Below are 21027 nucleotides of genomic sequence, written 5' to 3'. Positions count from 1 at the left end.
ATTTCTTATAATAAATTTCTTATAATAAAAGATCAAAATCAATCATATTTAACTGGAAGGTCTGCTCACAGGTTGACTTTCATTTTTCCTCCTTTCCCTCCCCAAGTAAAACCAATAGCAATAACGCATAAACCAGCAGCTTTTTCCTTACTACGAGCAAAGGGTTTAGTTAAACATTGTCTTGATGGGGGATCTTACAGAAGAATTCAGTCAGCTCTATTTCACTAGCTAATCATAGATTAGTTGGTTACAACTTTCTTAACAGAAGTAGCAAGCTGTTTAAATTTTATTTGTAGATAATCTGGTAAAGAGGCCCTGCACATCATCTTGACTCAGTGTTGCTGCTTCGCTGCTTTTGATTTATTACAGATGATGCTGCTGCCCATGGAGCTCCATGTCCACAGCCAGAGCTGGCCAGCAGAGCCAACGACCAGCAGAACCTGCCCTCACATGGCAGCGTCTCCCCTGGCTTCAGACTCAGATGAAGCAACAGTGGCCACCAAAGCACAGCTCCGCTAGGCATAGCCCGGCTCGACAGGCAGGTAGGTGGTGGCCACCACCCTGCTCACGTGGCTTCAAGGCAGGATGAGTAGCATCACTTCCCATCGTGCCTTTAGCTTGCCCACATTCACTTTTGCAGCTATGCAGGGGACTGGCTGCAAGTTAACTAGAACTGGGGTCAATTTATTTTTTAAATGCAGCATATCTCAGTATAATAAATCAGAACAGGACATATCCATCCATAATACACTTAATTCTATGCTAAGTCTCCTAAACTTGGAAAGTTTGGGCAGATGATACCAAAACCCGTACTTACTTAAATGAGACAGGAGAACAGTTTCTTAGTGTAGTTTCTTTATGAGGCAGAGGCTGAACTGATGTTTCAGCAAACACCGCATTCATTGTACCAAAACTTTATATAATAGCAGAAGCTGCCTCTTACTGGAAACACAAAATTTATTAAAAGGAAAAACAAAAGAAAAAAAAAAAGCCACTGCTTTCTGCAACGCTTCATATCTTACAGTCTAACTTGATTACAGCAGTATGCCACTATGCATACAATGCAGGAGTTCTTGGTTCTAAATACTGTCACAAGGAGCCACAAGTATTCAAATACTTATCATGCCTTTCAGTAGCCATGAATTCCACTTTTATTATTAAGCAAGAAGTTATGAGGTACTCATAGCCATGAAGCCTTTTCCAAGCAATATCTTAAAACAAAAAAAAAATAAATCAGTAAAAGGCACATCGATGTTTGCATTTTAATTTTAAATAAGTCAAGTGTTGGAGAAACGTCATAATCTTCAAATCCTTGAAAGTAAAGTCATTTTCCCGCATCAAGTCTAGTTATTTACTCCAAAATGTTTTGTCTATATTATTCTGTGCCATTACACTAAAAGGAAAGAATCTTTCACACTGTGGCATTTCCTATAATTAAAGAGGCTACAGAAAGGGCTGTTTGTGTGCTGGTATGGACTATTTGCTTATATTTCTGGAAAAAATTATCAAGTTATTAGTGACTGGAAAGCTATGCAATCCTACAAGCAGCTGAAAAGCGTTAAATCATAGCAACCCACAGAAAGGCATCATTTCTCTTATGTAGCTCTCACATCCAGGACTTTTTAAGAGGCCCTCAATGAGAGATGCATAAATCAATTAGTTCTTTCTAAAATTTAAAGTACAGAGTGAATCTGTGAGGTTAAGGATTCCTATCTTGTTTTGGAGCTGTGAAATGCCAGTGTTTTCTGTATTTACCATCATGGGTCAAATCCAGGCTCCCTTCTGCTGGCACTGAATGGGACAGCCTGTGAAGTACTTCTGCTTGAGAAGAGCCCCAACAAACAGCAGAAGGGGCACATCCCACCACTCAATTAAGATGCTTCCAAATCACAAATGCCTCCTTGTCATGGCCTAGGGAGGTGAACCCACAAGTACCTACACAAGGAGAAGGGGCTGCTCAGGGCTCAGACACCTTGAGCCTCATTCACATCTGCTTCTTTCTCAGCAACAGACCTACAGCCCCATCATACCACCAAAGCCCCCACTTATAATCCCTGCAGAGGAATGGGTTGTTTCATGATTTTTCTCATTTGACACCAACTTGACAGCTCCTGTGTAAGCAGCATGTGTTTGCAGAGAAGAGATTCAGCCACTACCAAACTGGTACCACTATTCCACTTATTTCCTAAAAGATGGAAGTGTTCATAAATGACAAGGAAGGGTTGGTGCAAGCCATCTGCATGAGACCAAGTTTCACTTTTTACCTCAATGCAGCACGTCCTTGTGCAATACAGCCAGGAAAGTGCTATCTTCTTGTTTTTTATATATATATAAACACCTCACTCATCACCGTGGTTACCCAAGGGCAAGTCTGCTGTTCTCCAGAAGCATGAGCAGTCTTAGACGGGAGCAAATAAGGTTGTGCATAGTAAACTGCACTTGAGGCCAGAGGTCTTAAAGTCCTTTTGGGCTGCCTTCAGCACATGGAAAGGGAGGAGTGTGCCTGTGAAGGTAGTCCTTCCAAACCTCCTCAGTCTTCTTTTCCTTTCCTCTTGATACAATGTACAATAAAACTGGGGAAGCTGCACTAATGTGCATTAATTCAAATTCAGGCTCACTGCTTTATCAGTACGCCTTTACTCTGTCACCGTACAAACGGAAATCTTTAATGAATAAAAAATTCCCTGATGCTGGACTCAACAAGCTTTTTCGGGCTAACAGCTGCCCCTTAATTATAATCTTTATCAGAAGAAGCACTCTAAAGAGCTAACCAAATCCTCAGATTTTCCTAGAAAGATCTGGGAGCTTAAGAACCAATTAAACTATCATGTCAGCCAGCCAAGTGCAATGGCATTGCCAGACATTATGTAAGAGGACTGTCACACAACAAACTCCATCAAGTTTTTCATCTGCGTATCCGAGCTCTTTAAATCTGAGAATCAAAACAGACATGCTGCCTGCTCTGCAACAATTTAGTCATGACAGCAACAAATTCCTTTCCTACTGTTACATTTCCAGCACATATTTTTCATGTGCAATAGCTGAAACCCAAGAGAATGACGGACATTTAAATCCTCTTAAATGGATATGACAACATTATCCTACCCCTTAATTGGAAACAGGTCACTCTAATCAGTGGCTATGACAGAAGAGGATACATTATTACTCTGGCTGAGCTTCCATATTTGGAAAAAGTACTGGAAAAAAAAAAAAATTATGCTCCTACATAAGAAATGTAATTTCTGAAGACAAGCTCCGAACTGTGCAACAAACCCATTCCCAAAGCTGTCAGCAAGAATTCAAAAAAACTAGTCTATTAAAAAGCGTCTGAGGCAGTGGCATAAGACACGTTTACTAGTTCTCAACTCAGCCCGTCTGGGCTCCTACAAAATTACTGACCGCCACAGGACTCAAGCTTTTCCACGGAGTATGACCAAGATAAAACAGATGAATGGACGTAAACCAGAAGTCAGCGCCTGTCGTCAGCTCCAGAAACTCCAGGCATGGGGAAACCCAGCGAGCTGCTGTCAGCCTGTGGGAACACGGTGCTGATTCCCCATCCAGTGGCTGCTGCCTGTGAAGAGCTGCCAAGAGGCAGGAGGGGATTTTTCGCTCTGGGGAGGGTCATGCAGGAATGCGGGCAGCGGGGCTCCCCCCTGCCCTTGGGAAAACCCAGCGGAGGTGAAACAGCACTTCCGTTCCAGGCATGTTAGGGAATTTATACATGGTCCATTATTTCAACTCAATAATTAGTTTAGCCTCACTCTTTCCCCGGATATTACGTTAGTCAGCTCCCTGTTGCATGTGTGAGCCTTTTAACGCTGTAAAGGAGGAACGGAAAAATGCTTTTTAACAGCAGGAAAATGTAATTATAAAGTAGCTCACGTTGGCAGGGGACTTCAGGAGGGAATATAAAAAAGAAGTACCCACACAGATTTCAAGTTGTCATTGTTTCCTTCAAATGTAATTGTAGTTTACATTAAATGTTTACTGGTAGGTAATTTTTTAAAATAAAGTATCATTAAGATTATTGCTTGAGTCTATGGAATGGGTGACAAGTATAGGATCATAAACATAAACAAAAATCCCACTAACGTTTGCAATCAAGTGTTACAAGAGAGTAACCTTTGTAGTTGGTTGATAACATTGATGCTTTGGGCATCTTCACAGCACTCAAAAAATCTCAGAAAGGTTTGTTTACTAGTAACTAGCACTAGCAACAGTCTGTAAATAGACTTCTGCTTTAATCTGTAAGCATTTGCACATACAGGTATACAAGCTGGCCAACTGTAAGATATCTTATACTTAAAAAGCAGTTTCATAGTTCATATGGTAAAACTAAATGAAATCTAAATCTTCTTAGCTTTGATAACTAAAAACGTTTCCTGGAGAAAAGGCATTCACAAAAGTTTATAGTGGGAAAGAAATAATGAATGAGCCTTCCCAAACGTTTGTTCATTACGAGTTATCAGCAGTTCGTGCAAAAACGCTGTCATCGGCAGTAAACTTAAAACTGAAACAGAAGCAACATGAATTGAGACTTTTTCCATGTCTAAATTCAGATATTCACTCACATAAAAGCAACACCCTGGAGATACTTGCAAAATCATCATTACTGAAGTGAAAATACACTTCTGCATATCAGTTTCATTCTAAGCATTCCTCCACATTTGACTAATCTACAATTTATGCTCCTCACAATCTATAATTAATACTCACGTAAGCTAGGTACTGCCAAACTGCCTAAGGAAGAACATAGTGCTTCTCCCAGAGAACTTAAAAATCTATTAATTTTTGCCTTAATCTTGTTTGGCAGAAAAATAGGAGGGGGTTATTCATGAACAAAGAGGAAATTATTAGAATAATATAATAATAATCACTCTGCAACCTGGAAATTTTAAAAAGATCATTTGCTTGTACAGTACATAAAGGTGTACTGTGTCTAAAGGTAGAAGTCACAATCAGCAAGCTAATACCCACCTAAAAAACTACATATTTCAACGCAGATATTACTCACAATTCAGTTTAGGAGAAAACAATATGAATTGGCATCTCTGGAAACCTAGAAGAGTAAATAGAGGCATCTAACTATGCCTTGAGATCCTACCTTTAGTGACCCAAATTGGTAAATGATTTCCTAAAATTAATTTCTGTTCAAGTAAGTATCACACAGAAAAACACAACAATAGAGCCACAGTTCACTGACATTAGCCAATATTAACAGTACAGGGGACAGAAAATCAGAAACAGGTCTTTAAAAATGAAAGACATTTTAGTCAATTTTCCAAATTTAAGGTTCTGCTTATTTGTTTTCTAGTTTTGGAGCCTTTAAAGACTTTACAGGGTTTCTACAGGAGTTACTACAACAAGAAACTTCCTGTGCTTTTAAAAAGAAGCTGGTATTCTCTTGTTAGTACCCAATTCCAGATGCTGGTAATTTAAGAAAACACCAAGTACTATAAGATTCCTAACAACATAATGACCGTTGACAATACTTTTAAATACTATGTTCTTTTGAAATCAGATTTATTTATGAACCACGTCTCTGGGCACATCACAGACCTATCCATCAGTTACTTCATGTGCAATGCTTCCAAGCGCTTGGAAATCTTATCGCTGGGATGGCTAGTAAATGGGACATCATCTGGACATTATAGTCATCCTGGTGTAACTTCAGCAGCCAAGCACCATGGCTGGCTTCCTGAAGTGCCTATCTAGAGCATGTTTTCAAAGTTTTTACTGCCACAACATGCCAGGGGCTCGCTTGGAGATTGCGGAGAGCACCCCATGCCTACTGCTTCAAGCAATTTTAAGCAGGGAGCAGAAGGATCTTTTTGTTTATCCGCATCATCTCACTTTCAGTCACCCAAAGCCGTGACCTGGCACGTCACAGACTACTGCTCACTGAGCACCAGGGTCATCTAAACAAAATAAATACCCTTGGATTGGGATACACCAACGCGAGTCCTACGCAGGCATTACTGATGGTAAGGGGATTCCACACTGACGCAATTGACAGTTCAGCCTGCCAGCTCCCTGAGCAGAGAGGGAAGGGAGGTAAGACTCACTCCCTGGCCTACTTCAGGCATCCAGGATGCATAATAATACTGCTTTCTCCCTGGATTTTTTTTTCTCTACTATGGCAGTCTTTGCACGATGGGCAAAAGCTCTTACCTGGTGCAGAGCTCAATTCTTATGCCACCCCTTATGAACTGCACATGTTCACATAAATAAGGAAAACTAACACTAATAAAAATGCTGTTATATTAAAAAAAAAAAGGGGGGGAAGGGGGGAATAAATAAGGGAAGTAGCTGAGAATCTGAAAAAACCATGTCTTGTGGCCTAGTTCTTAAATAAACCCAGAGAAAGGGAAAAAGGGAAATATGGTGAGAAATGCGGTCCCGTACCAACAACATTCCTTTTACTGATGTTCTCATCTGATTTTATAGGACTTACTCTTGGGAGAGAGAATTAAGTACTCTTGAATACTCATTGCTGTACTGAAGTCTATATCTTCAGTCTTGAATAAGGCTTCTCTACTTCATTTGTCTACAAACTAAAATAGTATAATTTACCTGTATGTCTCACAGAGATGTGGCAATTATCTGACAATAGGAGGTGAGGTATAAATGACAGATACTTTTTAATAATCAGGAATAAAATTATTCGTTAGAGCAACCTGTTACACACCTAAAATTAAAATCCTCCTGCAGTCAACTTTCTCACGTTATTATGTGGGCTTGCTGGTGTATATTCAAGATGGTTCATATTATGGTTAATGGCAATGGTTTACTTTTTTTTCAATTATTATTTCTTGAACAAAAAACAAACACTGAAACAGGTCATAGATTTCTATACAAGGTGGGGAGATTTCCCAAAAAAGGGGGAAAATGTTTATCTTGAGTATGACCTGCAAAACCAAACAGCAACTATTCTTTCCCAATATAGTAATACTAGGCTCTTCCGAAATACTGCAATACAGAACTGTAGGAAGTAGCAATAAAACGCTTTAGACATCTATATCCATACTGGACAGATCAAGCAAATTGAGGCAATACACCACTGCAATATAAAAATTCCAGTTTTGATGCACAGCTTGGCATTGTTCTTACTGACCTTCAGGTTAATTATGACAACTAGGCTTACTGTGTACCCTGCACTGATCCCTTGTCTCCATGACCTTAAGTTGGAAACAAGATGAAAAACTTCTTCTGAATCACATTTTCCTTTTCGTTTGAATAAACACGTGAAGAATGTTTATCCTGTAATCCATAGCAAACAATTCTTTAACTAGTTCAAACAAAAACAAACTAAGCATAGTATCAGTACATCTGATATACTGCACCTTTGCGTTTACTTAAAGATGCAAAGTAGTTGTCACATTTTATTTAAAAACAGATCCTCTTTAGGTAAAATTCTGAATATACTTGGCAAAACTTAAGATGTATTGATTCGTAACTAGTTTTATCTTATTCTGAAAACAGGTTGCCCTGATTGTTCATAAAATACACTACATATCCTATCTGTTTTAGGGAGGTAATAAACAAATACTTGAGGAAAGTCCAGGATCTTGTGAAAGAGTGGCAGTACAGACGTCACAAGTCAGGGAACCGATAGGTATTCAAACTTGTTCACAAGGAAAGATCAGGTCCTACGTGTTGGTCTGATCTTACTCCCTCTGAAAACAGTATCCCTTGATTCAAAGAGTGCTAAAAGACTCTCTGAAACTCCTCACTTTGTAGCTTGCCTATACATATGCAATATGCCCTGTATAATGGGACCTTTCAACTAGCAATAAAAACTGAAAACACAGTTCTGAGAATAGGGCAATGACAGGCAGATAACTCTTAAAACAGAGATTTCATTGCTGCTAGGAGTCTCTGAAGACAAGAAAAACACAAGGGCTATTACATTATGGGACTACACTGCCCAAGAGTGTGAACATCTCACATCTTGGAGGACAAGTTGAACATGGATTTTAAAACAGCCAATAAGAAACAGTACATACTTGGTAAAGGCAGTCAAAGCAAGACAACAAAATTTTAAAATGCCATAAGCCCAGTCAAAAACACTGTTTTCTGACTTTTTTTTTTTAAGTCCTAATTGAAACTAAAATGGTTAAAAGATGTTAACATACCGATCATCAGCTGCTTTCACAGACATGTGAGACACAACCAACCTATTTAATTAAGACTTTCTTATTCTCTGTCATTGTACATGTTGATCCCCAAATACTCAGAGTATCAGTTGATGACAAATCTAAAAATAAATGCTGAAGCACGGCAGCAGGCTGACTAATTCAGCTTTAAAAATTAACTCCAGAAACGTAGCTACACATTGTTTGCAAACCAAAAACCGTGAAAGAAAGCGTACTTATGAATGGAGCAGTGTGGAAACTATTTCAATAAACTGCAAAACAAACATACACACACAGAGGAGATACCACACACGGTCCCCGGCTGACACGTATCCTCAACTTCCAGGGAGCACTCGGTCTCAGAAGCGCACCTCTGAATGTTGGTGTCCACCCTGACTATTGTGACCTCGGTGCCGAGCGTGTTCTTTCACAACAAACCGCGTTACGAGCTGTCAGCATTACCCCTTTACTAACAAAATTCAGCCTGCAGCTCCCGTGGCAGCAAAAACCGCCCTTATCACCTTTTCACGCTGCTTTCTACACTATTTTTCTAGGAAAGAGCTGTGGTTCAGAACGGGATGCTGTGAACCGAAGGGGCAACTTGCAGGGATTACTGCCAGCAGCCCAAACCGATCTCTTTTTTGTGCTTTTAAACGGAGACACTCAGGGAAGCGGTGCAGCTTTCCAAGACCCGCATCACTTTCACAACTTGTCCCGACGTTTAAGAAAACTGCGGGTAAACCACACCAGAGAGCTCTTCCCGCCCCGGAGCTCCCATCGAGGGGACCGGCTTCCCGCGGCACCTTTCCCGGCCGGGGGCCGTTTCGCCCGTCGGGTCCCTCCCGCCCCACACGGGACCGGGAGCGCGGGGGGATCCCGGCGGGGGCGGGAGGTGATGGGAGGCGGGTGGGATGGGGGGGTAGGAGGGTGCTGACGATCCGGGGGCGGCGGCGGGGCTCCTACCTTGTTCGAGGCCATCTCGCTGACCGAGTGCCGGGTCTGCAGGGTCTCCAGCTGGTCCAGGCACCAGTCCAGCTCCTCCAGGGTCTCGCTGGCCAGTTTTTGGTAGGCCTCCTCTGCGAAGAGACAGGGAAAGGCGTACTCAGTTCGCAAGCGTTTGACGGGGCTAGCGGCGAGCTCCAGCGGCTCCATCCTCCGCTGCCCGGTGCCCGCACATGAGTGCGGCTCCCTCATATTGCCAGCGCCGGGCACCGCGTCTCTTCCCCCTCCGCGGGGCCGCCGCCGAGCCCAGCGCTCAACTTGCCGCCGGCCGGGCTCGCCGCCGCCGCCGCCCTCCCTCGCCCGTCCCGTCCCGTCCAGGCCCGCCCCGCGGTCCGCCCCTCGGCGGGCAGCGCCGAGCTCCGCGGGCGCGCAGCGGTCCCTGAGGCGGCGTCGGGAGGCCGGGCCTGGGCGCGGGCGGGGGGGTGAATCAGCGCGGCCGCGGGCTACGGCCACCGCGCTTCCTGTTTTGGCAGCTCGGACGGCGGGGCCCGCCGCCCCACCGGCGGTTTCACACTCAATCACACACACACACACACGCACCCCCCATACTCCGCCGGGAGCCCCGCAAAACCCGGCGCGGAGCAGCCACCGCGTCGTTGTCCCCGTCTTCTCATACCTCCCCACCGGAGAACCATGAGAACGAAGGGGTTAAATGTCGGTGCAGCGCGGGGAAGATGGAAAAACCCGCGTTAAGTGCTCGGGATGAGGATGACCTGCCCGAAGCACCTGGAGCTAAAGGAGTGTTCAAATAACTGCAGCCGTGTTTGCGCTCGCCCAAAAGCCTCTGTGTGTGTGTGTGTGTATGTACATGTGTGTGTGTGTGTGTGTATGTATATGTGTGTGTGTGTGTGTATATGTGTGTGTGTGCAAACGAAGTATCACATGTCGGCTGTCAGCCAAAAAAACAAAAAAAGGCAAAAAACCCAATAAAACCAGGCTGATGAAAGTTTCAGAACTGCACCTTGCCACGCAATATGGGAAACTGACCCGGTACCAGTATGGAAAGTCATGGCTTAATCAAAAATCTATCCGTATCACATCGGAGCTAACTGTGTTAAAACTTAGAAAAGTTTCACTGAGAGAGGGGAAGATACTCCCTTCTTCAGTAACTCTCCCAACAGCAGGACATCTGCTGGTATGCCAATAATTTCCCAAAAATAATCCCATCTCTAGGGTGCGAGCCTCACCTACAAAGCCTGCCTACTTTTTTTTTTTTTTTGTCTCAAGTGGATCAGAAGGGGAGAATGCTTCTGCACAGTGGACTCAGCGCTGAGTGAGTTTTAGCCCAGGCACGCTGTTTTGCAAGCTGTGCATCTGAAACATCAAGTTTTGAAACTCCTGGCATGCATGTTTCTGGATCAACTACATACAAACATAATTCCAAGGTAGAGAAATATTTGTTCAGTGGGCTTGTTATTCCCATCTAAAACATCTCCCTTGACTTGTTTCACATCACATTAACCTTATTTTCAGTATGTCAGACAAGCAAAAAAGTCAGGCAAACAAATTAACTAAAACTCCATTTTAAATAAAACACCCCAGCATGGACTACTGCCAAACAGCTCAGTGCATTACTGTTCAACATCTAGGATAATAGCTTTGTATCTTTTTACATTTCAGAGCACATGCCCAAAAACTTCTCATTCCTTCACAGCTGTTAAACTTTGCATACTTCTGGCTATTGCAAAAACACTCCACAATTTTGAATAATGTCCATTCACCTCTGGGAAAAGGCAATAGGAGAATAAGTTTGGGTTGAGATTAATTGGCAGAACGATTTAAAGAAAATTTTGCAGTGCCTGCCCGGATGATGATTAACCTACCACTTCAGCAAACACCACTAACCGATACTCAACAAAAAACTTCCCCATTGAATTGTAAATACTTTCTTTAAGACGTGTCATACTTACTATAAAGGCTATCTGATCCAAAAGAATTCCCCTGGCAAATAAACTCAGATTTTTCCAGCCTGTTTATCCATCAAAAGAGAATCTGTGACGTTCTGCAACACAGCAGACATCACAGCTCACTAGTTCTTGAATGTGACTGGTTTACTGATCTCGCAGAGTAGATTCCATCAAGATCAGTACTGGAAATAGAAATAACTTTGTTTATAATGTGTTTGTAAGTGTATTGTGCTACGTGCTTTTGATGAAGCAGAGATGTGGTTAATGTATGCATAGTTATCTGATGACCTTATACAATGCTTTCATTGAGGATAAAAAGCATAATGAAGTGAGGTAAAATGAATCTGTATGACGTTATTTTGCTGCTAGCCTGCAGCCTGCCCTTCAGCAGTTCTTGAAAATCAGATATGGGGAAACGGTGTTTTTCTTCATCATCCCTTCTAATACTTAAGAGAGTAAGAGGGTAAGGTTTTTCCAAGAAGTATGAAAACAACGAAAGAAACTTGAAGGATACTATATTTAGGTAAAAGTACTAAAACACTTAGTTTGTTATTTATTTTAAAACTTACGTTTCTTGTTAGCCATGTAACATATATTACCAACAGCACCTGACATTCAGGAATCTTTGTTTACTATATAGCTTCCCTGTGTATCTCGAAGGGCATTAGAAACCATAACCCACCACTCACAAGGAAGTCCCACCACCTTTAGGATATTTCTCATCATCTGCTGTTCCCAACTTCCACCAAGACTCCAAGAGTTTGTGGCTGCCATGGGGACCCAACTGACCCCTCAGATTGAGTAAACTTCTGATGGCCAGTGATGGGCTAAAGACTTGCTGGACTCGGCGCCTCCTGCCAATTCTCCTATGGCAGGGCTGTCAGGCCAGCCCTGATAGCTTAAATGGAAATAAAAAGGGTTTCTAACCCTTTCTAAAAGGGTGACAAAGTACCCATCAAACAAGCACGACCACTTTGTTCCCACTGTTCTGAAAGCAGGAAAGCTTTTTTCTAAACAGTACTGGAGCTGTAAATTTGGCCCACACTTTTGTTGTTAGACAATGCAGTGGAAAATGTTGTCGAGGTTAACAGCTTTTCAAGTATAACACCCTGTCACCTCTAAGGTAGCACCCTGTAATTATTCCAGCCAGGACTGATCCACTAATCAGGCTTTTTGGTATAGGCGCATGATCAAGTTCCTCCCTCCCATCCCCAATTATGAAGTCCTAACACAGATTAACTTCTGTAAACGAGAGGGTTTTTGAAATTTCCAAGCTTCATTTTACATCTCATTAGGCCATAAAAAGACAGACAGAAATAAAGTTTAACACCAGTTGCTTTAACAAGTTGCATGTTATTTTATATATGCCTTTAAAAAAAGGAAGTGACAGCAAATGTTCTCTTTACAGTTCACAGATTACTACAAACAATTCCACCACATGTAGCTTTCAGTATCATATGTAGAAAAAAACAAATGAAAGCCTAGCAGAAAGAAAAAGCTCAGCCATAATCATCTGGCAGGGCACATCTATTTTTTTAAATAGGGTGCTCTACTGTCTGTTTCTGTATAAGACTTGATTCTTAGCACAGCTCCTAACACAATACCAGAGACAGCATTCACAACTTTACTCAGGAGCAACTTCTGCTAAAAATTTTCAAGGGGATATTACTACTTGGCAATAATTAAGCACAGTGTCCACTTTACTTAACAATTCTGCATGATTTTCATATACAGTGTCCTACTATTCCCAGACAACAAAAAGCAATACTAGACTTTTCTACTAGTGCTCAAGCGTATTTGTACTAACCTTTTCAGTACTTTAAGGAGTTTCAGCACGGCAGAATGAAAAAGTTAAGTACAGATTCTCCATTGTTGTCCGATCACTTGAGATCGTTGACTAATGCAAAGAGGCCACAAAAGAATTGACTCAGCAAGCGCACAGCCAAGGGCTTTGACCACTGTGTTGCCTTAAAATGGGAGTGTCTTGGAGGCAAGACAAGGTCACTGCTGAGCAGTGGCATGATCCTGTTAGGCTCAGCATGGGCATTGTCTTTTGGGGATGCAGGCAGCAGAAAGCAGCTCTGGAACCCCCCAGGCTACTCTAAATGAAGATGAGCTGAAGATCTACTGTGCGATACAAACCCTGGACATCTTCCCTGAATTTTCTGACTGTCTTATTGCTCTCCTACCTCGTGTAAGCTTGAAGTTTGGAGCAATAGAATTGCTGGGCTGAGTTTCGGTTTCTCTTACTACTACAGCATCTCAAAAAACTCCTCTGTGGTTCAAACGAAGATTTTTTCTGTAAATGAGGATGTTTGTACTTACAGCCTTAACTGATGGCCTATATATTGAAGTGACTAACATTTTAGCCAATGTTGGCACCATCTATTAAACATAACAATGAGTCAGCATAGAAGTAGCATCTGTTTTCTTACAATTTTTTAAAAAATAATTTGTTTTTAGATTTTACTGAGAAAATCTTAAATATTGTGACTTTAAAGGCTATCTTTGTGGAGTGTTCATATGTCTTCCTGTTGTTAAAATCTGATTATGGAAGATATTTTTGTTTATCATCTAGAAATTTGCGGACATCCCTCCACAGTCACAAGTAAAACAAAATTCTCTTGATCAGATTTTGGAATGAGCGTCTGGGAAATCAACTCAGCTGCAGCCGACTTCTCAGAAACTGCTTTCACAGTCCTACTCTGAACACTCACTTTCTTCCATACCAGGAATCTCTCCAAGTTTCCACTCTAGTGAAGAAAAATCCTCTGTACCACTTGGTAGCCTTATGCATAGACAGACCGAGTCCCAATGACCAGGACTAGTCTTCTTGCAGGATGTGATAATCTGTAGGACTTCCCCATCGTACTGCTTTATACAATGCCAGTAGCACTAGCCTTAGGCTACGGAAACTGCCTTATCTCCTGGAACAGAGAATGTAGTAACCTCCAGGAAATAATAGGAGCAAAATGATAACGTCCAGTTATGTACAACTTGCCAAAATGCTTGACTACACTTATAAAAAAAGACTGTATAAAGAAATTCATGGACAAAACACACATTAAGTGAGGACCTAGAAAAAAAAGGTGTGGGTTTTTTCCCACCAACATTTTGTACTTCTCTCATGGTCTCAGAGAAATCCACATATGCCATAAAACAATCTCTATATACCCTAAGACTGTATTTCAAAGGCAAAGGTATGAAGAACGTGAGTTTATATTCTTAAGAAACCAGGTAAGAGGAAAGCTGCAGATATCTATGAAGAAATTATGAGGTTCTTGGAACAGGCCTATTATGGCTAGTTCAGAGTAAATAAGGCACTTTTGACTCTTATAAATATAGAAGGACTGTATCATTAGGCTCTCACTATGCAGTTGAGTTTCACTATGTAGGGATGTTACTTGTGCTGGCTTCCTCTGGTTTTTTTTCTGTTAAACATTTGGTCTACTTCTTGGAAAAAACTGTGGAACAAAGTTTTTCATAGTGATACAATTTACTGCTTTAATGACAGAGCGCATAAAAATGGTTGCAGCGTGAATGTTTAGATCCACTCTTTGCTCCTATCAAATAACCAGCAAAGCCAAATGAACATTCTTTTGTTACTACACATCACTACCCAGTGGTCCCTTCCCCCTGAACACGTTGGCAAAGGATTAATACTTTCCTTACTCCACCACCTGTAAGAATCTGCCGGAAGACCACTGTCACTCACTTGCATTGCTCAAAATAAAGAATAAGAGGAAAGCTCTTGATTTTCAAGTAGCAAAATGTCCTATGCATACATTTTTTGTCTTTCTTTTAATGAACAAAATGCATTTTGAGAAAAGCTCAATTACTTTTTAAAATATCTTTCTTTCTTTCCCAACAGTTTTAATTGTTTTGAGTCTCTACTCTGAGGCTTGTGGGCAAGGTGTTCAATAATGGATTCATTGCTCAAGCTGCTTTCTGATCCTACTTCTTGTATCATACGGAAAATATTTTTTCTAGGTGTATGGATGTATCCTCAAGATCAGTTTCCCTGTAGCTGTAAAAATGTTGCTTACAGAGAAGGATACTGCTATTCATTCCACAAAATGAGAGAAGTGAGAGATTTTCAAAGCAGAACAAAATTAGAGGCAACTGGCACAGACTGAAACACAGAGAGTTCCCCCTGAACATCAGGAAAATTTTTACTGTGAGGGTAACCAAGCAATGTCACAGGATGTCCTGAGAGGTTGTGGAATCTCCATCCTTGGAGAGCTTCAAAAGCCATCTGGATGTAGTCCTGGGCAATTGGCTCAGGGTAGTCCTGCTTGAGCAGGGTAATTAAACCAGATGACTTCCAGAGGCCCCTTCCAATCTCAACCATTCTATGATTAAATTAGCAGCTGAAAAAATAAAAGCCATTTTTGGCAAAAGGTGGATGGTTCAAATAGACACGCTGTCATGTTTGCTGTTCTGTAATAGTCTCTGACCCTAGTAGGAGGGATCAAAGGATATTACATTTTCCCCATCAGGATTTTGCTGAAAAGCTCAACTCATAAGTATTATTATGGGCATTGCAGTGAAAACAAAAAAATACAAATCACTAAATTTATATGGGTAAAACGTTAATGTTAAAAAGACCTGCTAACAATTTTGGTTTCCTACTTTCTTAGAATACATGATCAGAACACAAAGGAACAGCTTGAATTTTCATTTACAAAAACCCCAAACAAATCCATTAGAAACCATCAACTTAACTTTTAAGCAGATTATTGCTCGTTTTGTCTGAGATGTCAATAGCTCCAAGACCCAGAAACTCTGTTCTGTGACAAAATCTCCATTACTGACTAGAACTTGTTTAGACCAAGCTGAAATGTGAAAATTGGGGGTCTCATCTGGGGAAGAATTTCAGGATCCCCGTTTGGTTTTGAGAGTTCCTTGAAAACTTTACCAGTGCATATTCAGAAATCATTGCAGAATAAAATAAAAATAAAGCTATCTCTTAAGTGCCAGAACTAAAAAAAGTCTGTTCTTCTAAGCATTTGTGTCTTCTGGTTGGTTTGACTTCTGAACTTCATCACACCCAGTGGTGCAGCCTAAGCTCACACTATATTAAAAAATTATAAATGCCAAAGTTTAGAAAAAGCTTCAGCTGGTCTTTGCCAGAGAAACCTCAATAGAATTCCTGGTGTCTGGTAAAACAGGAAAGCCGAACGAAAGCTTTCCAAGAGTTGAGGCATTCACATTGGCTCTTTTCCATCTAGATCCTCTGGTGTCTAACACAAAATGTGCTCAAACTGCAGGGCTTTTTCTTAAAAGACAGTGTCAAGAGACTCCTCTATTAAGTTGCCCACTTTTACACAGTTTACATGTAATAAATTTCATAAATTACTACCTCACTATCAGATTTACTTAACAGTGGTCAATGATTTCAAAAGTTACTAGGTCGCTGTTAGCAATACACACCTATTTTGCAAGGAAAGCACTCTAAAATGTCCCGAGTGTTTCTGGTGGCAATTCTAATTTGAACCAGATACGCATGATATCGATAAGACAAACTAAATGAACTGATGGCACGAGACAGCAGCTGGAGACAGGCTTTACCAGGGCGTTACATGGGGCCCTGGAGGCTGCAGGAGAGGGGAAACCTCTCAGCCTTGCCCCAGCTGGGTAGCAGGAAGCCTGCCCTCTTTCCAACAAAGCTACAGGAGAAATACAAGAACACGCAAATTCACTCATCTTCATTCCTGAAAGCAGCAGAAAGGGCAGTAGCAGGAACGGATTTTCCTCCTTCCCTTTTATGAAACTGTTCTTCCCGAAGGAAGGGGTGCATTTACATGGCACAAATGGGCTACACTTTTGCGCTCTTCCCTAAACTAGGAACACAGGCAACCAATAAGCATTGATTTTATCTTCAATATTTACTTAGTTTTCAATGCTTCCCTCTCAGGTGAAGTGATGTCTGAATCAGCCTTTGGGCTAGCAGCATACTCCATATCACTGGACTCTTGTGCCACGCTAAAGATAACGAAATGTTATCTTTATGTGAAATGTGAAATTCATCTCTGAATGGATACTCTTGATGGGTTATTCCCAGTGAGTGTATGCTAAATCACACCCTCACTCTATAAAATCTGCAGATCATCTACTGCACCTCCTGTAAAATTCCACACTTATCTCTGACTCTGCTGAAGAAGAGAATAATCTTTTTTCCTACAAATTATAAGGAGGTACATAAACTTGGTCTGGTTTGAATAAGATAATTGTAACAGAACCTTTACTGTTATCATAAATATTTTTATAATCTCAGTGTCATTGCTTACTAATAGATTCAAAATATTATTATAGTACTGCTCAAGAGCCCCATTCAAGATTAGATCTCATTATATAATAGATGGTGCAAATACATTAAAAACTGTGGATCTTCTCCCCTAGATTTTTAAGCAACATCTTGCTTCCTATTTATCCTGTTTTAAAAAGAATGCTGTTTCCACTGGCATGATTTTTGGCTTTGTGGAGGAACACAAACACTCCTTTGGAAGTCAGATGTGCCTCACTATTATAAGATTTATGTCACAGATAAGAAACCTACAATTTAAACTGAATGAACTGTGTTAGTCACACATTATCTTTACACTGGACATTATTTCATTATTTCATTATTTCTGCTACGCTTCTGTGTCATATTGCCTCAGGAAATTATCCTGGAGGCTACTAACCCTTTCAACTGACATTGTAACTATCAGTCACTGTTTCTGCAGCTGTGAGAGGCTGGGAGAGGGTTTGTTTTGGATGACAGGTAGGCAATGGGCAAACGTCATCCAGCAAAACCACAAGACAGCTCAACCTGCTTCTCCATGCGTCAAGTTGAAAACTTGACAAACACTGTGTCAGTCTTTCCCTTACAGCAAATTTCAGCTCTTTCACAATATTCATTAACAGTTCATTTCCCTGAAACCCACAGAAGGATTTTTTTTCCTGATATTTTCCTTTAGAAGCACCCCACCAAGCACTCAGCATTGATTTATATCGTGCTTTCCTGTTAACTGATGACCTGCCTCTAATTTGTAGGTAGATGAAATAAAAGAAATCAAAAGCAGGGTAAGAACAAAAAGGTGTAGGTGAGATACATTACAGTAATGATTAATCTATCTCATTCTGGGACTTGTTTTTTGAGAAATATTCCCCAACACATTCATTTCTCCTCCCATGGATGTAGGTCCAAATTAGAACTGATGGGAAACTTTTTCCCAATCCAGGAAATTTTTGAGATCCTAAAGAAACCCACAACATATACATATCCTACTCTACAGATAGGTAGCACAAAAAATGGTTCAAATTTTGGTGGATGTTTTTCCCCTGAAATGCAATAAAAGAAAATATTACTCTAAAATAGTCTGATTATTATGCAACTGTCCTGGAACAGAAAGGGTTCAAAATTCTGTACTAGTTTCCCACATCCTGTGTGACCATCCTGAGTGCAGGGTTGTTGAGTATTTCTGAGGTGGATCTGTTAGTTTTTTTCTCCTCAAGTTCTTTTAGTATGGATAAATAATAAAAATGAAGCTTCTCCCCTCCTAGCCCTGCAAATGATCAGTATCACTGTGGTTCAACTCTTTACTTATTTATATGAAGTGGAGCAGCTCCAAGAGAAGATGCTGAGATGCATACCACAACTGCATTACTTCAGATCTTTCGCCATCCTCATTATTATGATGATGGGGAGATACTTCAGCTTTGGGATGCCCCTGTATTGCTAATCTTGTAACATTCTCTAAGGGAGCTCTGAAAATTATTATTTTCTAGTGAAAATAAAACTAAGATTTCTGAACCTCTGAAGATTATCACCTACCTTTGGTAGTCAGTCTGGGATCTCAGCAAGGCAATTGCCATAGGTTTCATGGTGCTAACTGCACCTTATGTCCAAATTTGCCCTGAGAATGATGAAGCCTTAACAAGCTCACTAATGATTCCTTGTCAATGCTGCAAAGGGAGACTTGGCACAGTAAAAAATCAAAAACTGGTTTCTCAAAATGTCTGACTTCCTAACAGTGAGAAAGAGCACCACGGAATAAAATCTGTACTTCGTGACTCAATCATTAGAGCACATTGTCCTTAATCCTAGGACACTCATCTATGCAAAGAGCCAAGTTCAACATGTCAACAGGTTCTCTTCCTTTTTTTTTTTAATTTTATTAAAATAAGGTTTGATAGTCATCTTTTAAGGTTCTCTTAATTAGGTGAGCTAGAACAGTCCCAATTTCAAAACATTACTCCTAGAAGACTTTCTTATCTACAGGGGTTTCAAAGGAAATCCTTTGGAACAAGGTATTTTCAAAGGAACATACCTAAAGAAACACAAATAACTGTATTTTTCATTATGGATAACTTCTTTCCTCTTTGTGCACAAACTTGTAACTGGACCCTATAGCTCTGTCCCAATACTATACACAAGAACTGTACTGTCTCTTCTAGGATACAAAACCAATCAGAAATCCACAGAACCATTAAAGTTCTGCAACTCAAGGTATGAATATGAAGGCAACAGGAACATATAGACATTACAGTAAGAGAGCAATCAGTTGTTGAAGCCTGGGAGATTTGGTAAAAGTAATCTGTGGGCTTTTTGCCAGCAGGGAGGGAAAAAACCTCAGTTCTTCCTAATTCAGACGTAGTCTACATTTTGTAATTCTGTTCCACTTGCTACTAATAACCTCCCTAAACAGATAAGTATTTTGCCAATAATTACAAATATTTTTCCCATTAGCAATTTACAGGACAATTTCAAATTTTGTACATTTGCATAATAAATTTTATCAACATTTACTCTAGCAAGCTTGACTTAATAAAGACTATTTCTTGTTGAAAGTAAAAACCAAATCATTCAGGACAGCTGCTCATTGCCCAGCCCATGACAATCTGGAATGTCATAGTTGCCAGCTCTCTCAATTCTTAAAGCAAAGCAACTTGAAAGGGGCCATTATTTCATTTTGAAAGAAGAGCAAATTACATTTCTTTTAAAATAAATAGTAGTAGTGTTGAACCTAGTAAGAACTTTAATGCAGGACCTTCCTTTCATAGTGTATGAGTGGATTAACAAACCATATCTAAATTATATCCATTTACATTACACTCATTTTGCTTAACACTGACACACAAGAGTAGCAGCATGGCATTTACGGATTGGTACAGTGCACTGTACAACTGATAACAGACAGCTCTACAGGTTATAGGATCTACCTCAAACTATACGACTAGTTTAGCCATGAACATTTTTCCAGCCAAGCCAGCCTTGTCAATATGTTGTACAAACACCAGCTTCATTATCTTGATAAATATATCATAACATTTTAAACTGCCAGCCATGTGACTGCCTACTAACTGCTGTAGCTTAATGCTGATTTAGAGGAAAGGACACCAACTCTTGATTTAGGAGCACCTCTGCTGCTGTATGTTCCTGGATGCACTATGCTTGTGTGACCTAATGTGACTCTACATTTCCTTTGAGATGTGACAAGTTCAAGGCTTCTGGCAAAATAGCTTTATTCTGCTTGGCAAAGCTTGCTCAGCCATCAGTTAGAACTGGTTTCAAAAGCACCAGCTGGTTTTTCATAGCATTTTAGCTAATTTTAAATTAACTAGATTTATGTGTGTATTTTGATAATGCAAGTGATGCTGTGCCCAGCCAAATCAGCACTGGTGTTTTTGTAAATTTCCCCCCCCCCCATAATTAATTTAGCAATTTGCCACATTATGGAAAGTTCATTATTATATGCTGCCCAGGTCACAGGAAGTTTTACTACAGCTCAGTTTCTTTAACTCTTGCTTAGGAGCAAGAGAATTCTATAAAACGACAGGAAAAAGCCTCAAAAAAGAAGCTGCACAGGAGACAGCTCTCTAGAGTAAGCAATGTCAGTCACTGCTAAAAAGGTTCTCACAAACTTACATTTATTATACTTTCATTGGTATTTTTGCATTTTGTAATATTTGTTCATGAGTTTTAATTCACTAGC

At 40.6% G+C, this 21027-nt stretch overlaps 1 protein-coding gene across 6 annotated transcripts in view; it reads right to left on the bottom strand.

Moving 5' to 3' along the window:
• The window catches only part of PDE4D (phosphodiesterase 4D), a 623750-nt gene that overhangs the window by 44744 nt on the left and 557979 nt on the right, over window positions 1–21027 (bottom strand). For 5 of the 6 annotated variants that reach the window (XM_014964972.1, XM_014964973.1, XM_014964976.1 and 2 more), the window contains one exon: window positions 9102–9214. In XM_014964972.1, coding sequence (XP_014820458.1) covers window positions 9102–9214 — 113 coding nt within the window. Of the gene's footprint in view, window positions 1–8427; window positions 8479–9101; window positions 9215–21027 lie in introns of those variants that run through there. The other variant, XM_014964979.1, reaches the window with a different exon arrangement.

Source organism: Calidris pugnax, unplaced genomic scaffold (assembly GCF_001431845.1).
Source record: "Calidris pugnax isolate Ruff unplaced genomic scaffold, ASM143184v1 scaffold273, whole genome shotgun sequence".
Taxonomy (NCBI): Eukaryota; Metazoa; Chordata; class Aves; order Charadriiformes; family Scolopacidae; genus Calidris; species Calidris pugnax.
Note: the sequence above shows the minus strand (reverse complement) of the source record. Positions and strands in the feature narration are given on the sequence as shown.